General features: G+C 53.7%; 3 protein-coding genes across 7 annotated transcripts in view; 1 reads left to right on the top strand and 2 right to left on the bottom strand.

Annotated features, from left to right (window-relative positions):
• The first annotated feature begins 1514 nt into the window (after nt 1–1514).
• On the top strand, nt 1515–4733 carry IRF7 (interferon regulatory factor 7). Of its 2 annotated transcripts, XM_067295500.1 has the most exons (6): nt 1515–1602; nt 1714–1876; nt 1973–2627; nt 2886–3263; nt 3520–3638; nt 3775–4733. In XM_067295500.1, the coding sequence occupies exons 1-6, from the start codon at nt 1589–1591 to the stop codon at nt 3919–3921; spliced, it is 1476 nt and encodes a 491-aa protein (XP_067151601.1). In that variant the 5' UTR covers nt 1515–1588; the 3' UTR covers nt 3922–4733. The 2 variants fall into 2 exon arrangements, with proteins under 2 accessions (XP_067151601.1, XP_067151600.1); XM_067295499.1 differs by having other exon boundaries at nt 1714–2627.
• Nucleotides 4734–5127: 394 nt separating this feature from the next.
• LOC106494855 (malignant fibrous histiocytoma-amplified sequence 1-like) lies at nt 5128–13659 on the bottom strand. The gene is made up of 10 exons (XM_067295334.1): nt 12770–13659; nt 11838–12129; nt 10407–10593; nt 8974–9164; nt 8383–8870; nt 7422–7579; nt 6686–6845; nt 6117–6187; nt 5596–5702; nt 5128–5246 (listed from the first exon to the last, which is right to left on the bottom strand). The coding sequence occupies exons 1-10, from the start codon at nt 13657–13659 to the stop codon at nt 5229–5231; spliced, it is 2562 nt and encodes an 853-aa protein (XP_067151435.1). The 3' UTR covers nt 5128–5228.
• A 3997-nt stretch (nt 13660–17656) lies between these two features.
• Nucleotides 17657–18893, bottom strand: part of PHRF1 (PHD and ring finger domains 1) — a 32990-nt gene continuing 31753 nt past the window's right edge. For all 4 annotated transcript variants that reach the window (XM_067295968.1, XM_067295970.1, XM_067295969.1 and 1 more), the window contains one exon: nt 17657–18627. In XM_067295968.1, the coding sequence (XP_067152069.1) occupies nt 18493–18627 (135 nt within the window). In that variant the 3' untranslated portion in view covers nt 17657–18492. The remainder of the gene's footprint in view (nt 18628–18893) is intronic.

The following is an 18893-nucleotide window of genomic DNA, read 5'->3' as shown; positions in this document are numbered from 1 at the left end:
GCCTTTTGGCATCCGAGTCCGTTTGGCCTCCGCGCTGCCCGTTCGGGCTTCAACCGTGGCGAAGGAGCGGGGGGAATTTCCTCGAAGGGCGAGGGAAATCTCCCGGCACACCGCGGAGGCGCTCCGCGAAAGCCGCCGGCAGCGCTTCCCAGAGAGCAAGGGGCGGATTTCCTGCCCAGCGGGAGGCGGCAAGGGGAAAAGAGACCGAGAGCCGCAAGCTTCGCCCCCCGGGTCGCCAGCACCCTCCGCCCGCCCGAGCCCCAGGGCGAGCACTGGCCCGTTCGCAAAACTCCAGCGAATCTCGGGTTTGGGGGGTTTTTTGGTTATTTTTGTTTTTTTTTTGTCTCAACACCCCCCCAGTAAAAGCTCGAGCGCCCCAGGGAAAGCCGAGGGGGCACGTGCCGGCGCGTCGCCTCCGAGCGGCTCTGCCCGTCCCGGCGCCGCTTCCCCTCCGCGCCGCCGGAGCCTCGCGCTTGCACAGGCGCTGCCCGTTTTTGGGGAAGCGCCGCACCGCGGTGGCTCCCCCCCCCCGCCAGCGCCGGCGGCCCCGGAGAAGCGAGAGCGAGTTACCGGAAAGCAGCTGCAGCCCCCGGCCCGCGCGCGGTGCTTCCTCTTTCCCGCGCGCGGGGATTCACTCGCTCGCGGGCGTGTTTCCTCGGGACGGCGGGTAATTTCTGATGGAAAGTAAAAGGCCTAAAAAGAAGAAGGAAAGGTTTAAAAATATATTTTATATATATATATATATTATATATATATATATATATATATATATATATATATATATATATATATATATATAAAAAGGGCAGGGGGGTTCCCAGGCACCAGGAGCCCAGGAAAGCCCCACGCAGCCGCGCTGCCCTGCCTTGCCACCACCTTGGCCAGGCCCTGCCACCCCGCTTTCGGCTTTTGCAAAAGGGCTCGCTTTTTTTCCCCCACTTTTTTCCCCTTTTTTTCCTTTTTTCCCCTTTTCCCCCCTTTTTTCCCCCTTTCCCCCCTCTTTTCTCTCCCCCCCTCCTTTCTTTTTTCTTCTCTAATTACCCTCGTTGCTATTTGTTGCGGCGCAGGCTCCCGCCCTCCCACGCGCAGAGCGGTGCCAACCGAAACGGGGCGGTTTCGCCCCGCTCAAGGCCGCGGGCGGCCAACCCGGGACAGGTGCCCGGGGCTGCAACGCCGCCGCGGCCCCTCGCGGCCCCTCTCCCCGCTACGGGCATCCTGCCTTAAACACGGATGTGCGCGAGGTCACGCTGGGCTGGGCGGGGGGGCGCCGGGCTCATTTCCACGCTGCCGGGCGGATTTGATTGCCCGAAGCCGGATGCCCGGAGCCGTGGCGGCTCCCTGCCACCTCTGCCTGCCCTTTTTTTTCTTTTCTTTTTTTTTTCCCAATTACTTGTTTCGGTGTTGCAGCAGGAGCCAGAAATGGCCCTTTCACTTTCAGCAGGCGCACGTGGTTTCCAGGAAAGGCGCTGCCGGAGCCGGGAGGCCGAGCCAAGCTGGGCCGCCTCCGGCCCCGCTATAAGGAGCCGCCGTGGGCAGGAGCCCCAGCAAAACCCCGCGGCGCCGCCGGCATCGGCCCCCGTCGCTGGCGATGGAGAGCGAGGGGTAAGGACGGGGCGGGGGGGGGGGGGGGAGGAGGAGGAGGAGGAGGAGGGCGGCGCGGAGTAAGGCCGGGCAAGGGGGCCCGCCGGGGCACTGACGGGCCGCCCCGCGCAGGCCGGCGCCGCCGCTGCGCTTTGGGCCCTGGCTGCTGCAGGCGGTGAGCAGCGGGGCGTACGGGGGCCTGCGCTGGCTCGACGGCACCCGCACCGCTTTCCGCGTGCCCTGGAAGCACAACGCCAGGAAGGACGTCTGCAGCAGCGACCTCCAGATCTTCAAGGTAGGGCTCCCCCCGGACGCCCCGCGGGATGATGCGGCCGCGTGCGCCCCTCTCCCCCGCGCAGCCGCGCTAACGCCGCCCCCGCCGCCCCCCCAGGACTGGGCCAAAGCCAGCGGCCGCTACCAGGCGGAGCGGGAGGACCCGGCCCGCTGGAAAACCAACTTCCGCTGCGCCCTGCGGAGCACCCGCATGTTCGTGCTGCTGGACGACCGCTCCAAGAGCGGCGACGACCCCCACAAGGTCTACGGTGTCGCCGGCGAGGCTCGGCGGGGCGCGGGAAACCCGGCGCCCGAGGATGGCGGCCGCCACCGCGCCGCCCCGCTGGCTGCCCCGCCGCGCTGGCCGACCCCGACGCCGCAGCTGGAGTTCGACTTCCGAGACCTGTCGCTGGGAAACACCCCGCCGACAGCGGGGGCCGCGGGGCCTCCCGACGCCTGCCCCCATGCCGACGGCCTCGGCGTCGAAGCAGAGCCGGGCGACGGGGCCGCGCTGGACGCGCTGCAGTGGGTGATGCAGCAGTGCGACCTCGGCCACCAGCTGCCGGCCTGGGCGGACGGCCTCTACGGGCAGGAGGCGCCCGGCCCCGCGGATGCTGCCGGGCTCCTGGAGGCACAAAGCGTGGCGGGCGACGTGCTGCTCTACACCGAGAGCCCCTGGGAGGCGCCGGCAGCGGCCCCGGACGTGGGGCTGGTGCCGCCGGCCGCCCCCTGCCCAGCGGCTCCGGAGGCGGCGCTGCTGCAGGGGAACGCAGGTCAGTGCCCCGCGGTGGCCCCCCAAGCTGCTTTTGGGGTCTAAAAGGTTTTTTGGGCCCTTCTCCGCTCCAGCGCGCCACGCACCCTTACCTGGTTCTCGCGGGGGCGCTGGGTTCACCACACCGGTGGTGGGACCCCAGCTCGGGGGGCATCGTGCTGGCCAAGGACACAGGCAGCAAGCAAGACCCGTGGGAGCGGGGCTGGAGTCACGGTGAGGTCCAAAGCACTGGCAAAGCCTTCCTCACTGTCACCTGCAGGTGGCATCCCTCCCAACCTGGACATCAGCATCTTCTACCGTGGGAAGCTCTTCCACCACGAGGAGGTGGGCAGCAGCCGGTGCCTGCTGGCGTACCAGACCGTTGACCCTGCCATCCCCCTGGACCTCACGTGGCTGGTGCAGTTCCCCAGCCCCGCCAGCCTGGCCGACCAGAAGCAGCGCCGCTTCACCGAGGAGCTGCTGCAAAACACCGGGCTCCTGCTGGAGCAGCGCGACAACAAGATCTACGCCCAGCGCCTGAAGAAGTGCAAGGTCTTCTGGGCCCTGTCCAGGCAGCTGGACGTCGGCAACCTCTCGCCCAAACTGCTGTGCCGCGACCAAGAGACGGAGATCTTCGACTTCAAGGAGTTCTGCACGGGTACGCAGCCCAGTGCTTGGCGCGGGGGACCAAAGTCCTGGTGGGGTACAGTGGCCACCCAGACGTGGCCACCAGCCTCCAAGGGAGGATGGGATGGTGGGAAAGGGCAGGCTGGGCCACAGCGGTGACTCCAGGTCCCTCTTTCCCTCGGGTGGAGCAGACTCGAGAACTTGCTCCATCCAAAACCTCCCAGCCCCTCTGTGCCCCCTCAACACTCCTCTCTCCCAGCCTCACTCACTAAAAATTCCTCTCGCAGAGCTGAGGGATTTCCGAGACTACCGCCGGGAGCGCTCACCTGACTTCACCATCTTCCTCTGCTTCGGGCAGCGCTTCTCCAAGGCCAAGCCCAAGGAGTCCAAGCTCATCCTGGTGAAGGTGAGGAAACCTCTCCCCTCCTAAATGAACCGCTGAGCCCCTCTGCTCAGCAGGGCTCGCGTGCCCGCACAGGGAGCCGTTGGCGTGGCAGGGCACGCGGCAGCTGCCCGAAATGCTGCGTCTTTTGCTTTTGCAGCTGGTGCCCAAGTTCTGCGAGTACTGGTACGAGCACGTGCTGCGGGAGGGCGCCTCCTCCCTCAACAGCGGCAGCCTGAGCCTGCAGCTCTCCGACTCCTTCAGCCTCTTCGAGCTCATCGAGCAGTACAACATGCAGCTGGACTGAGTGCCAGCAGGAGCTGCCGCGAGCCGGGCGCCGGGTTCGGTACTTTTGGAGGACCGGGGGCAAGTCACCGCCTCCGCTTGGCCCTCCACGCAGGTGGCTCCCTCGCTTCCCGTTTGCAGGAGCATTGCAGCGAGACCCGTGCTGGCTCCGAGACCCCCGAACCACCTGCGCCCACCTACACTACACCCGGGGAGGCTCTCACCACCAGCAAGGCAGGACCAGACCCACGGACCAGCTCCCGCCTGCGGCAAAGCTCCAGCCCGCACCGGACTCACCCGTGGCTGCTTGCCCCGCTCACGCTGACGTGACAGGCAAAGACGGACCCATTTTACCATTGCACAGCAACGGGGGGGAACGAGCTGCTGCCAAATCATTGCTCGGCTCCCAAATGTGCGCTTCCGGCAGCAGTCGCCAGTGCGGGATGAACGCCAAGCCTAACGGCACGGGGACGCCTGGCGGAGGAGGAGCCCCCGCGGGCCGGGGGCCGTTCAAACCTGGTCACGTCGGCAGCCGGTCCCAGAAGCGACCTGTCCTTTTTCCGAGAGCGAGCAGTCACGGTTCCTGCCAGTCCTTCGACCATCTGCGGGCATGGGGAGGAAGGAGACCCACGGCGGGGGGAGGGACAGGGACCGGTGCCCGGGAAGCAGGTCTTCCTAGAGCCGGGGGCTGACAGCGCCCCACCGGGCTACGACAAGCAGGCAAAGTCCTGGCCTTGGTGAAGGGAGCAAGGCTCAGCCTGTGGCAGACTGTTAACTGTTAACATGCATTTTTGCATAGAAAGTAGTCATTTACAGAGTTATTTTCTTAAGTTTCATGCATTTAAATAAATAAATAAATAAATATAAATATATATATAAACACATCCTGTCTACTGCTATGTATCTTTTGCCGGTGCTCACCTTGATCCTCTCTAAAGTAGCCTGAGTTCTTCCTTTGCGAGGATGAGCACATACCCACCCCTTGCCTGGGCACCTGGCCCCCCAGCAGCAGGTCAGGACCCCACCATCTGAGACCGCCGACCCCTCCAAAGACACTGGGAACACTGGGGCAGGACAGAGCAAGGCTAGTGCTGGGAGAGGAGCTCTCTACTCCTGCTCTTGCTGGCACCTGGCTGGCACCAAAGCAGTAATAAGCACATTCTCCCCCTTCCTTCCCCTGACAGCTGAGTAAAGAAAGTGACTTTCCATGCATTACCGAGGTATTTATTGCAAACAGAACTTATAGACCAGGAGGCAAAGCACATTGAAGACAGCTTGGCTTTGGCTAAAAAAACCTCTTCTTCCACAAGTGCCTCCTTGTTGGCCCAGTTACTCACTTGAGATGTTCTGAAAAAGTAAGACGATAACTAGGCTACAAAGCGCACCAGAGAGCTCAGGGCTAACTAATCACCGCGAAGCATTGCAGGGGTCTGTTTCTCAAGCGAGACCTTCATAACCAGAGCCCAGTCCAAACCGGGGGGCATAACTAGAACCAGTCCAAAGGCGGCTGAGCCAACGCGTCCCGGGGGCTGGAAGCGGCTGCACCCCCTCATTTCGGGAGTGAGGGGAAAGAGGACGCGTGCCACGAGCCCGGCTGTCGGCGCGGCGCTGACGCGCATGGGGAGAGACAGGGGCTGCACCCTGGGGACGCACCGCCACCTGCGAAACAGCAAGCGCCAAGCCGCAGCTGCCTTACCTGGCGGTTTACGTGGACGTGGCTGGGCCCGAAGGTCGCGGTCCCATAGCTGGTGACATAATAGTGAACGGGGGGCTGCGCTGGGAGAGCCTCCGGCTGCTCGGGCACTGCGCAAGGAGAAAGGGAGGAATATCCGCTGTCAAGCAACCTCGCTCTGCTAAAACCCAGCAGATATTTTCCCCCTCGAGAAGCCAGGAAAGCTCACTGGTAACAGGCCAGCAAAAATCAGCCACTTTGATCCCACAGAGAGAGAGGAATACTCCAAGTTCTTCCAGAGCAGTTATTGCTTGCAGTAGGGGACCAGACACCAGCTTCCCACCCCAGACTCCCCTTAGAGTGGGAGATAAGAGGTGCCCATTCCTCTCTGTGCCTCCCAACCTCCCTTCCCATTTAATCCCTTACTCCTCCTTTGGTTTAACCCCTCTGTGGATCTGCCCTTCCCACACACGGGACACAGGAGTGACTTTTTGTCCACCACCCCTAGCTATCTTACAGCCCAAACCCACAAACGTTGGCCTCACCTCTGGGTAAGAGCAGTTCTGCTCGAAACCGATGACCGCATGTTCCACAAGTTTTAACTTCTTCCTTCGTCCTTGGAAGGAAAGAGACCACAGAAGAAGAATGAGCAAGATCTGCCCTCAACACTTGCCTTAGAAGATGATGCCAAAATTACTGAAAAGGCTCCATCTTTCCATACTGACTTAAGACACCGCGTTCAGAGGGGCCAGCTGGAGGGAGGGCTGCCGAGTTACCCACATCCCTGCGCCCAAGTCAGGTGGGAAATCAGGGAGATCAGGCACTGCCCAGTCCCTGGCACGGGGTCAGTGAGGACATTACGTGCCTTATGCCTAAGCACCAACTTTCAACTTTTTTCAGCTTTTTTACCTTGCTCAGATGTCCCGTATGATTAAATGCAGTGAACCATTACCACAAGGGACACAGACTGCCACATTCAGAAGGACAGTACAGGGTCTGGCAAGTATTGCAACTATTCTCACATGGCTTTTAAAAGCCCATCAGTCCCACTGGCATTGCAATAACAACCACTGGGTGCCAGCCCTCTGCTTCGAGGGCCACAGGACGTACGTACACAATGTTTTTGCCATCCATGTCCGGCCACATAAGCTCCGCGGGACACCCAGCAGTTCGGCAAGGTGTCTTCACACAGACATGCAGCCCTGGCCACTGCTCCGAAAGCTTCTGGCTGATGAACACGATGGCTATGAGGAAGTCCCAGGCAGACCGAAATTCTGCAGACAGGAGGAGAAAGTCGTGGTGACTCATGCCCACCCCAGCTGCCTGGGAGGTGGCCTGGCTGCCGGCAAAGGGTGATGCAAGAGTCGCTTGCAGCCTGCCTGCATCAGACCGCGCAAAGAGTGGTTGTAGCAACTAGGTCTCTCGTGCTAACCGAGGCCCAGGGCAACTGAAAATTTGAACTGAAAGAGAGATCCTCAACTCATATGGTGTTTTTGCCTATTACTTGGAGTTGGAGACATGGACTCTTCCGGGACCCTTAGGGATCAGAGAGAGACTGACCTATTTGCTTCATGAGAAATAAGTATTTGTCTTTCCACTTTCATTTGATACCTCGAGAGTGGAACCGTGAACAAGTTACAGGGAGAAAGGGGGAGGTTCAGCTGAACTGCTGATGCTTCAGAGGACCCTGGCCAGACTAGGGCGTGCTGCAGAAGCTTCTGGGAAACTTTACCCAGAGCAGTGGAGGTGGGGAGGGCTAAGGAGAGACACGTGGTTGGGAGCCACAAAACAAGCGCAGCGCGTGTACGCAGAAGGCAGCTAGGGTGCAACGCAAGGACAAGGATTCTTACCCATCCTTTCTGCTGGCTTTCTGCACCGGAGCTCTAGGTAGCTGTAGGCCCTCTGGTTATTCTCTTTGATCAGCAAGGGTTTGCCATTGCATATGAGCAGGCAGGTCACCTTGGCCACCCAGTGTGTGGAGTAGAAGGAGCAAGCTTTCACCAGGAACCTGCAAGGAGATCGCCCACGGATTTAACCACCCTCCTCCCTCCCCCATTATCTCCAACATTAAGCGTGGCACTGGGTGGAATTCAAAATATGAAACCAATTTCAGCTGAAACAAATGTGGAAGCTGAAGGAAGAATCTCTCCTACTGACTGCTCAAGCAGCAGGAGCTAAGGCTAAACATCAGGCCCACAATTAGCTGTTACAGCAAATTCACTAGATTCCTAAGGCTAGTGCTAGAGTAGGAGTCAGGCCACGTGATTCCCAATACCCACTTCCATGCTCTCCAAAAGACAACAGTCAAAAGCCTCTTTCTTAAGCCAAGAGCTGCTTCCAGATTTGGCCATCAGATGAATTCTGAACACAAGCCAAGAGAAGAACCCCACAGAGGCAGGAGACTGTCCAGAAATGGAACTAGTCACAATGCCAGTAGAAACCTGACCATCCTCAATTATCTGCTGTGGTGGGCCTGAGAGACCTCTCCCAACTGCACTAAGAGGCTAACCCTGTGGTCCAATCCCTGCCAAAAAACCCACCTCAGGTGAAACGTGAAACACAAGAGTATTATCTTTGTTCATGTGCAGGCAGTGAATATTGAAAGGATTTGTCCAGAGCCCCACAAGACCATGGCACAGCTGAAAAGCCACCCCCGGTCTCTTGAGTCCCAGCCTAGTGCCCAAACTGATAGGTTCTCTCAACAGCTGAGGGTTTGCAGACAATCAGACCAGCTCTGTGTCAAGCAATCCCCAAACAGACCAGCTGGTGAACAGCACACAACCTCAGCACAAGCTAGAAACTATTGCTTACCTCTGAAAGAAGCCCTCAGGTATTTCAGGTGAGAAATAGGCCCGGATATGGAGGTCCTCAGGGTGATCTCCTCCCCACACCTCAGAAACCTCTTCAGTCTGGTTCAGGTAGGTTGGGAACAAGTACCAGGACTCCCCATGGCCTCGTGCTGTCTCCCATGGCTTCCCAGGCACAAACTCACTGGCCTCTGGGTTGAGAGCTTCAGCTTTCCTCACTTCCAGGCAGATCTCAAAGTGCTCCAGGAGGCTAAACAGTTTCCCTCTCCTTCCGTGGGGCTCGTGTCCCATTATTTCCTCAAAGATGTCCTGCATCCCTTTCGAATAGAGCTGGTACTTGACCAAAGCACGCACTGCCCGGTGGCACAGCATCGCCTTCGACTTGAAGGTCCACACCCAGTTGGACCTGTCCCTGATGGTAGAGTGTTCCCCTATGAGCGTGTCCACAGAGATGCTCTCAAGCTGCTGGACTAGGCGGTACCTTACAAGGAGCTGGGTGGAAAGAAAGGGAGAGAAGGGGCTGCAGTGAGAGGAGCACAGCAAAACTGCAGGCACTGTCTACGACTTGGGCCACGCAGAGAAGACCCACACTCACCTTGAACATAGTTATAAGGAAGGTAGGCTGGAGAAAGACCGTGTTTTCCAGATGCTTGATTTCCTCATACCATATGATAAGCCCGATGCGGTGGAGGTACCGCAAGATATCCTGGAGAAGTTCTCTGCCCAGGTTGGCCAGATGCTCTCGATGGGAGAGTTTGCTGAGGAGGTACTGGAGGTCCATCATGCCTGGAGGGAGGCACAGGAACTCAAACCACATCTCCTAAGCCATCAGTCAAAGGCAGATACTTTACAGAGACAACGAACACGAGCAATACTGAATGTCAAATAGACCATGCTGTCTCTAGGGTAGCAGCCAGGACCAGAGCGGTGCTCAGTGGCTGTGCCCCAAAACACTTTGCCCACCCTCAGCTGTCCCACTGTAGCAAGGCTGCTGACGGCTTGCTAGAACCTCAGGAGAGCTTCTGAAAAACAAGGCTAATACTTTCTTCAGTGTTTCAAAGTGTAGGTTTGTTTCTAACTAGAAGACCTTCGACTGCAAGTTAAACGTCAAATTGTCATTAGTCATGCAGAGAACATACGGAGACAGGCAACTATATCTGGAATTAAATAGTTAGGCTTTTCCCCCTGGGAGAAAAGAGCTTGCTTTGCTCCCTCTGGTCCTGCAGCAGCCAAGGGAGCCAGAGAGAGCACCAGGTTCTGGTGGTGTTCATATCACCTGCTTTAGGTATGTAAGCGAAGAGGCAAGGCTGCCCGTTAAGTCACAGGAGAGACAGAGGAGCCAGCCAGAGCCTGGTGGGGGCATTAAATAAGGTTAGCAGGACACAGGTTTAGAAACTAAACAGAAGCATTGCTTCTCACAACATGCACTAAAGCTGTGGAGCTCCCTGCTGCAGGACACTATGGATTTTAAACGTTTATACAAGGCCAAGGGGAGAAAGAACAAGAGTTAATGAAAAGAAATGTACGGACAACCGTGTGCATCTGCCAGCCCAGGGCACGCCGAGCCACAGATTGCCAGATGCTGGCAGAGCCTTCTGGTGAACAAACACTTGTCCTTTCTTTATACTTTTCCCTAGACATCTGCCTTTGGGGCAGATGCTCAATAATACCAGTCAGACAGGACACCGGGCCTGCAGGCCCTTTGGGTGCTCTGAAACCACGTAAAAGCAACCGTAGCAGCTCACCCCCAGGTACCACCTTGCCTAGGAGCTCTGAACCAGCCCTGATGTCAGCCTTTCCCAGCTGGCTCCAGACAGACTTTGCTTGCAACTCAGGACGCAAACAGCACAACTAGAGCCAGGTAATGGGACTACTCCAGCAATAACGCTGCAAGTTCTTCAACGGTTACTCCCCCTCTAGGCAATAGGGGCCAGCAGGTACAGAAAGCAGAGACAGCCTCTCTCACCAGCGGGACAGCAAGGCCCCTGCAGGAAGGTGCGGGGGACGAGGAAGGCGCTGCCTTCTCACCGTGATCTGCCATCTCCTCGCTCTGCGCGACATCCACAATCGCGGCTTCCACTTGCCTGTAGACGGGGGGCAGCACTCGGACAACCTCAGGAAAGAGCTCTTCATTTTTCACGTGCTCCAGAATGATGGCTTCGAGCTTTTTGATATCACGGTGATCAGTGCAGTTGATGGGAACTAAGTTTAAAATCTGGAATAGAGAAAGCGCGTGCCTACCAAAAGCGAGTCCAGCAGAGGCCTCCACGATGGTCAGGGTGCTGGAGGAGAAGTTGAAGTAAGGAGGCTTTTTTTTACCTGCGAGGTGAAGGGGGGGCACTAGCAGCAGCCTCCTGGTACTTAAGAGATTACTGAGAAGATGGAGCAAGGCTCTTTATGGAAGCACACGGCAGGACGATGAGAGCCAAAGATCATACGTAAAACAGCAGATATCTAACTCGACATAAGGAAACCATTTTCCCCATGAGGTAAGCCATGCAGCGGAACAGGTCGCCCAGCGAGGCTGTGCCGTCTGCATCCTCGGACGTTTTCGAGACCTGACCAGGCAAAGCTCTGAGCTTCCTGGTCTGAATTCACCACTGACCCACCTCAGAGCAGAAGGTTGGCCCAGACACCTCCTAAAGTCCCGTCCCACCAGGGCTGCTCTGCGATTCCACAATAATTGACTAGCGGGAAGCAGGGATGGGGAGCAGCCCGCTCAGAGACACATCCAGTTGGACGCTGCATCCCCACCATGGGAAGGGCACCTCCTCGTGTCTCTAACTCCCTGGCACAGTCCACAGAAAGGCAGCTACCCGCACCGTGGGGCTTGCAAGAGAAATTTCTTGTTAATATTTCTCTGCTTTGAAGAACCAAAGGAGATGTTTCCTCACATAACAAGCAGTTAATTTGCCTAACTCCCTGACACAGGACTTCAGGAGGCTAAATGCCTCAGGAAACCAAAAATGGAACACTGCAGATTTGTGAAAGAAAATAAAACAAAACAAAACAACCCCCTCCCACACACCCAAACAATCAAATAAAACATACCTCTCCCTAGGCATTGGCTACAAGCCACAACCAGAGATAGCCCGTCACAAAGAAGTGACGGGGAACCACCAGGAGTTACTGCCCTGCTGTTTGTGCACCCACCTGAGGGCAGTTACCACTTCCACCCCAGCCACGCGAGCTGCTGCAGGCAACAGCCTGACGCATTAGCAACAGGTGACTGTCGCCGTTAACACACCAGGCTCTGAACCACAACAGCCTGGGAATGGGCACCGTTCTGCTGCCACAGCAGCAGGGGCAGCAGCTACTGCTAGAGATGAAAGCAGACAGCGAGGAACCATCGTGGCTTCAGCCACCCAGCTAAACCCACCTAAGAAGGCAAACCCAAACCCTGAGAGCTTGCTCAGCTCCCTTATAGCTGCAGCAAATCTATGACAACCTCAGCCCTACCGTTAATGTGCAATTCTCCATCTCCTTCAGCCTCTCCCACTGGTCCACGTAAAATTCGGGCTCCTCGCTGTCTTCCAGGTTGTTGATGAAGTGAGAGAGGTTGCTCTTCCTCTCCTCCAGCATGGCTGTAATCTTGAACATGATGTCGCGCCTCTTCTCCTCCACTTCCCCCTCCTGGCAACAGTCAGTGTGGGTTCCCACAGGGAGCACCACCGAGTTTGGCACTCGCATGGACAGGTTGTTGATCCAGAAACCCACAAGGTCCTTGAAGGTATCGTCATTAGTTTGGTACCTGGGGAGGGATCAGGGAAAAAAAAAAAATCCCACCAAATTCATCGTCTCTCCTCTGAGTCTTCAGCCAGCTCCCACCAGCGCAAGCCTAATGAAGTGCCCTGTGTTGACCCAGGAATTGACTAGAGAAGAGCCCAGATCTCCTAAATGTTGCCACGGGCCATATCCAACCCCCGGCTACCAGTTTCCTCTCCATAAGCTAAGTTGACTAAAGCTGGGGGCAGTCTCATCCCCTCTGCTGTGGATGAGAGCATCCCTCTGTATCAAAAAGCCCAAGCCTGATGCTCCCTGTGCTTTCAGGGATCACTAGAAGAGAAGCGAGGGCTTGTAGAGGTATTTTCAATGCAGAAAGCAGAGGTGGGGACTGTTTAGATTGGAGTAAATTCTCATATAACAAGTCAATACTTCCCTAACCTCCCAAAACAGAGGGCTTAGGCAAGATAACGACCGATCTAATGGTTTAAGAAAAAGCGTCACCTCCAAGAAGCGGAAGAGGGGGAGTTAGTTACTCCAGTGGAGAAAAGAACAGGCATCAAGGTCTCATGGAAAGGGCACTGATCCAGAGCAGAGGGAAGCGTCTCCAACCCAGACTCGTTTTTCTTCTCCCACCCACTGTGAACTCAAACCTGCACAGTACTTACATATGGAGATTGATGACAAGGATGACAAGTGCCTGTGGGGTGATGAATACATGGTGAGTCATGTAATACTCCAGCTGGCCAGCAAAGTCCCAGAAGAGAAAAGTGAAGTCCTCGATCCGAAACTCGCTGATCTCGATCCCAACCGTTCGCTCTTCCTCAGGCACCAGTTTGGTTTGCCCCTGCTTCAGGCTTTTGCAAATGGTGGATTTTCCTGCCAGTGAAGCCCCCAGGAACATGGTCTTGACCCTCCTGTCCTCCTGCCCCGAACAGTCTTGCAGCTGCGTGAAGTAATTCAGTATCTGCTGGAGGCCACCAGCGCACACTTCACTGGGTGGCTCCTTGAGCGGGTTCCCATTGGCCTTGAACATTTTCAGGGACTGCCCCTGAAACAGCTCCTTGGGGAGCTGGCGAAGGGCATTATTCTGCACGTGGAGCTCTTGTAAATTTGTCAGCTGCAGGACAGGCTGGGGGAAGGTTCGAAACAAGTTGTTGGACAGGTTGAGATACTGGAGGCTGCCTTGACACGCTGCCAGGTCCCTGGGGAGAGCACAGAGGCGGTTGTTGTTCAGCCGCAAGTGTTTGAGCCTGGAGAGATGGGAGAAAATCCCCTCTGGAATGACCCGGATTTGGTTCTGATTCAGTTCAAGTTTCTCTAAATAGACCAGGCTCTGGATTTCATCTGGAAAGTCCACAATCTCATTCTTGGATAGTATCAACTTCTTCAAGTTGCAAAGCTTAGAAATGCCAGTGATGTGTTTGAGTTTGTTCCTGTCGAGGTCAAGACTCTCCAGCGTGGGGTTGCTCAGGACTGCTGAAGGCAGCACTCGCAGCCTCTGGGTAGAGAGAGTCACTTCACGCAAACCCTCCTCCTGCTCCTGACCTGGACGCATGGGACAGGAAAGGTGGTTAAGGACCATGCACCACGTGCTCGGCCATCGGCCTGCTTTCTTGCCTGCTGGGAGAGAGACTTACACCCTTACGACTGCAGACCGCTGGTTCCTTTGAGAGCTTGAGCTCATCACAATTTTCAGATCGTTTTGCCCAGTGAGAGAAAGCCCAGCAAGAAAAAAGCTCAGCAAGAAAAAACAGAGGCCAAACAGAGGAGCTGTTTCAACAGCACAGCCGCAGCTTGGGGCTCAGACTGCTGTTTGAACAGCTCCTGTGCTCTCTCAGGAGAGCAAACAAAAGCAGAGGCAAGATGATCTTGGCTATCTTGGCTGGGACTGAGGACACTGGGAGCAGTAGGGGAAACAGCGCCCATCAGATTTTGAGCAGTAACCCAGGGGCCACGTTATCAGCTTATTTCTCATTAAAACACTGTGAAAGCTCCAGCAGCAGACACATCTCATCTGAGGACAGCAGTTTTTCACTCCCAGCCCGGGGCTGACAGGGCAGAGCAGTTCTGAGTAACTCGCCGAGCCAGTCCTTGTGCTGCCACCCACTCCCAGGGTCCAGACCGCAGCACATGAGACAGGGCTGTTGAGTTCAGGCACTTCCCTCTCTCACATCCTCATCCTCTAGATGCACGCTATAGGTCTCTGAGGAGCTACTGCCAGCCTGAGGAGGTCAGCAAGTATATCAGGAGGACACCAGGGTTCCATACGGGAACGAAGCAGGAAAAGAGAATCGCGCATGGCTGGTGAAGCCAGACCAGCCCCAAAGAGATGGTATTCAGAGCAGAGAGATTTACATGCAAGAAGAGATTGGGGAGGGGGGGACACTAAAATAAAATAAAGTTGAGCTTTCTTCCCTCTCTTTCCTTCCCCTCGTTTCACTTCCTTGCCAAGTGACACCACATGTGGTATCTCCTTGCGCAAGGCTCCACACTCAGGAGCAACTCATCAGCTTTCAGCATCACCACATAAACCTGGAACAGGCACCGAGCCTCCTAGGAAAGAAAGATTTTACCCTCTCCTAAACATGCTGCTCTCTTCTCTCTCTCTCCTTCAGAAAGAGGAGCCAAAGGGCTCCCACCGCAGCTCTGAACTGGGGCCCCACGTGCAGCAGAAAGAGCCAGGGGCAGCTACTCACAGGCTCGGGGCTGGGCCATGGCTCTGCAGCGCAGCACCAGATCCTCCGGTTCACTCGGCCTCCTCCTTTTGCTTCCTCATCTCTCTCCCCGCCTCTGGAGGCCTGCCCTGGCAACCCCACCCTCTCTTTCTCCATCCATCCATCCATCCATCCTCAGGGCAGCTCCCCAACCACCCAAGCACCTCTGGCCAGAAATCAAAGTCTAACTCACTACATAAGTACTGAGACAGAGTGATCCCAGCCTCTTATTTCCAGCTGCCTGTAATTTGGAGGACTTAGGAACTGTTCCTCTTCATGCTCTCCAGTATTTGCACTTTCTTTTCCTACACTTGTTTAGCAGAAAAAGTTAAAATGCATAGTTATCTAACTATTTCTGAATCCCTGTTGTGGGCAAGCTAAGCCTCTCCTACCAGTGTGTGAATCTCAAGGATTATGAATCATTTCTCACACAGAAATCAGCAACTAACCAAGATCCTGGCCCCGGTGCGTGATATACCATCCAAACCACCATAGCTCCAAAGGAAAGGGTCATTTCTTGAAATGCGAGAACCTTGGCTCAACTTCCCGAATGGTTAGCGAGGCTCTGCATGCAACAGTCCTAAACATACAAACCACAGCCAGCAGTGCGGCACGGGGCTGGCAGATGGGATGAAATGGGACAACACAGCCAAGAGCAGTGCTGACCCCACCCTGTCCTCACCTTCACAGCCCAGGGTTGGGGCCCACCTAGCTCTACACGAGCTTTCCTACCCATACGTGCAATAGCACCAGCGAGGCTAGCAAATGCTGAGCACTAAGGGCAGGACACTCCTTTTTCAGAGCTACCTTCCAAAGCCCAGAGAGCTTATTTCTACAAAGAAAACCTCCTTCTCTAGGGCCATCAGTGATGTCCAGGAGGCAGCTCTGGAGGACTCCTATGAGATAAAGACAGTAGCAGAGTAGTTGTAGTATCAACTTTTTACAGCGCCACGCGTGCCTTTGCCAAAGGAGCTTTTGTTTGGTGTTACTCCTGTTGTTGTAGAGGAGGGAAAGGACACTAACAGGAAGTCACACTACTGAAGTCCTACATGGGCTGAATAAATAAAATCTTTCATTAAACAGGTGGCAGCACCTCATCCAAGAGGGTCATACAGAGGGGGAAGAAAAAACAACAAAAACAAACAAAAACCCCCCAAGGAGAATATGCAGTATACTAGATGACCTGTTTCATGGAACATGCAGAAGGCAGCATTTTTAGATGTATTTCCTATTACCTCACCCAAGGGCTGGCTTCCCATGGAATGGATTTATTCTTAACAATAGACAGGAGGAAAGAATGAACCAGAACTCTTGCTCATGTAACTTCAGGGAAAGCACTTGCACAATGCGCATTCTTCTGCTTCCTCCCTCCTCTGGGCAACGTCAGATGCAAAGCTGATTGAGATTTAACAGTTCTTATAGTACATGCATTTCTAGTTTATCTTGCAACAGGCTGTCATCTTTACTGCTAAGTCAAAGCTAATACAAAACAATAATTTAAAGTAGCGATTCACTCAGAGGAGCAAAAAAGACTGAAATGGTGTTCCTGGTTAACAGTGTAATTCCTTCCGTTATCTGGTCAAGCTCTGTTTTCAAACTAGCTACTCTTTCTTATTTTGGGTGGCAGGTTATTCCATAATCATTTCCTCTGATCAAGCTGAAGGCTTCCCATTTTCAGCCTAAGCGTACTCACAACTAGATTATGCTTGCTTAATCTTGTGCCAACACTGCCATAAAGATCTCTGAACTTTGTCAAGTCTAATGAGGAGTGTTTACATTTTCAACCCCACACCCATCTGCTAGGTATATACTATAGCTACAAGTTTAGGTTTAAAACTAAAACTCACTTCTCATTCAGATACTCTTTTGCAGTTTTACAGAGAATGTGTCTAACTAGGCTTTGTTCTAAAATCTCCAAGGGTACGAAAGAGCAACCTGAGACAGGGAAGACCACTTCCAAAATGCTCAGGGTTTGTCCATCAGCACATCTCTAGGACAGTGAACCATGGGAGTGAGAGAAGCATTTTGCCCGTGCACCCAGTACTGGTGCATGGGCTTGTTTAGTTAAAGTCTCCAGGCCAGCTACTTGGAGCCGCAGTCAAAGCACAGGCAGGCAGGGAAGCTCATGCTACAAGTCAGAGTTCATTGAAGAGTCAGGACTGCCAGCAAGTGATCAGAGGTCTTGGTACTTGTGAGCTATTCCTAGGCTCACCAGGAAAAAAAAAGTGCAAGTGTAATTTGCTTTTTAAAAAATGATCCAAGAGACCCCCAATTGTTGGCTCTTTGCAGATGAGCAGACAAGACTATCCTCAAAGAAGATGGTTTCCGAATGCACCCTAAGAGGTTAGGGAGCACTGTCTTAACAAGCTTTGCTACTGTCTGCTCCAGTGGGCCATGGATATTCAGTTCCCATTGAAGGGAAAGGCAGTTTCTAAGTTGTAACCTACTGTTTCTCTGTTCAGCTTCCCTATTAAATGCTTTTCCTCTTCCTAAACATAGGAATATGGGGAATGATAGTTTTTGCCGGGTGCTGAATATATTTGTCAGTCACTACTTTTCAGATGTCCACTTAAAAAAAAAAAAAAAAGATTGGTCGCTCTGCAGTGCATGTGAACAAGAAGTGCTTTTAAAGAAAGCAAGATGAAGTCATTATATGTGCTAGTTTCCTTTGCTGATTCAGATGTGAACCGGTCCTCCTACAGAGGAGGAGAAATTACTTATCCAACTCCAATCCTCTTCTAGAAACACAGTATTCCTCCTGTAAGAGCCAAGTGGGTAGGTATAGACAGGATAGCCAATGAAAGAGGCAGCTGTAAGACAAACAAATGACACCTGCTGTAGGACTAAAACCATTCAAAATAACTTTATAAATTCTGTCACATTTCTGCTTTGTACATCAGTTCACCTTATCCCATCCCTCAAGCTTGTACTGAAAATTCACAATGTTTACTTTTTGTTTCATTTTTCCTGAAAGGCAGACACAAAACCAGCCATCAGTGCATTATTTACAGAAGTGCAACATAATCTCCCACCCCAGAATTAAACTCTTTACTAACAAGATACTTCCAACCAAATGTAAATAAACACCACAGCTTGAGCCGTGTTTCTGAAGTCAATTTATAAAGGTTAGCTCACTTTTGCAATCCCCAAATGACAGAGCGAGTAAAGCTTCGCTCACCATTGAGCGGGCTAAAAATACCACATTTCAAGTATCAAATCAGGAGTTTCTAAAGACAATCCATATTTGATAAATAAACATAAGGGAAACAGTATATAGTTCTTGATATACTGTATATGAAAAGTGGTGTCCAGTTTGAAACTTTTAGCGAGACAGGTGCACAGCCCAAAATTGTGATTAAAGTAACCCTGAAAACTGTAGCAATTTGGGAGTCCCAAACATTAATCTCTTCTGTGTTTCCCCTGGAATTACTCTGCTGGTCTGAGGCATTTGATGATTATTTAGCTCTACATCTGTAGGTAATCCAAGAAAAACCCCAAGTTCATTCCCATATGGAAACAATTCAAAAGTAGATTCAGCAGATAAATCCTATTAGCATTTTGCTTCTCTGCACTTTGTTTTCAATGAGATGCAACTGCAGATCTATTATTCCCTCTGGAATAATGTTCTCAGCCAGAGCAAGTTCAGTCCAAGTTATGCTGGCTCTGGCTTGTTCTCAGTTTTCCACTTCACGCACATCTTCACCATCAGACTTCTTATGCTTCCTCATATGTTTGTATTTTTCCACATATGCCTTTACCAGATTGGCTACCTTCATAGGGTTGATTTCTCCACTTTTGCTGTGGCAGATCTACAAGGGATTAGAAAAGGCATTCAGCCAGTTAACGGTACTGTAATAGTTCAGGCAGATACAGACAAACAATCGTGACACCCTAAGCTTCCTACACTCTAAGCTTCCTCGCAGGACCGACTCCTGCAAAGGCATTAACATCACGTAGCAGGATACACAAAGCAGAAAACTCAACATGGGTAAGACTGCTCTCAACCTGCCTTGCGTGGTTTACAGCAACCTTGCACTAACTCTAGCTCTGTCCTCCATGTTCATTTGTAATATGT

Source organism: Apteryx mantelli, chromosome 4 (assembly GCF_036417845.1).
Source record: "Apteryx mantelli isolate bAptMan1 chromosome 4, bAptMan1.hap1, whole genome shotgun sequence".
Taxonomy (NCBI): Eukaryota; Metazoa; Chordata; class Aves; order Apterygiformes; family Apterygidae; genus Apteryx; species Apteryx mantelli.
The sequence above is the reverse complement of the archived record's forward strand: the minus strand, read 5'-3'. Positions and strand labels throughout refer to the sequence as shown.

Excerpts from the sequence above, each read along its gene's own strand:
- IRF7 (XM_067295499.1), top strand. Across the intron at positions 2,628-2,885 it reads GCTGCTGCAGGGGAACGCAG|GTGGCATCCCTCCCAACCTG; the intron begins GTCAGTGCCCCG and ends TGTCACCTGCAG. Across the intron at positions 3,639-3,774 it reads CCAAGCTCATCCTGGTGAAG|CTGGTGCCCAAGTTCTGCGA; the intron begins GTGAGGAAACCT and ends TTGCTTTTGCAG.
- LOC106494855 (XM_067295334.1), bottom strand. The coding sequence starts at position 13,659 with ATGCGTCCAGGTCAGGAGCAGGAGGAGGGTTTGCGTGAAGTGACTCTC. Across the intron at positions 8,871-8,973 it reads TCCTTATAACTATGTTCAAG|CTCCTTGTAAGGTACCGCCT; the intron begins GTGAGTGTGGGT and ends CTTTCCACCCAG. Across the intron at positions 7,580-8,382 it reads CCTGAGGGCTTCTTTCAGAG|GTTCCTGGTGAAAGCTTGCT; the intron begins GTAAGCAATAGT and ends ATCTCCTTGCAG.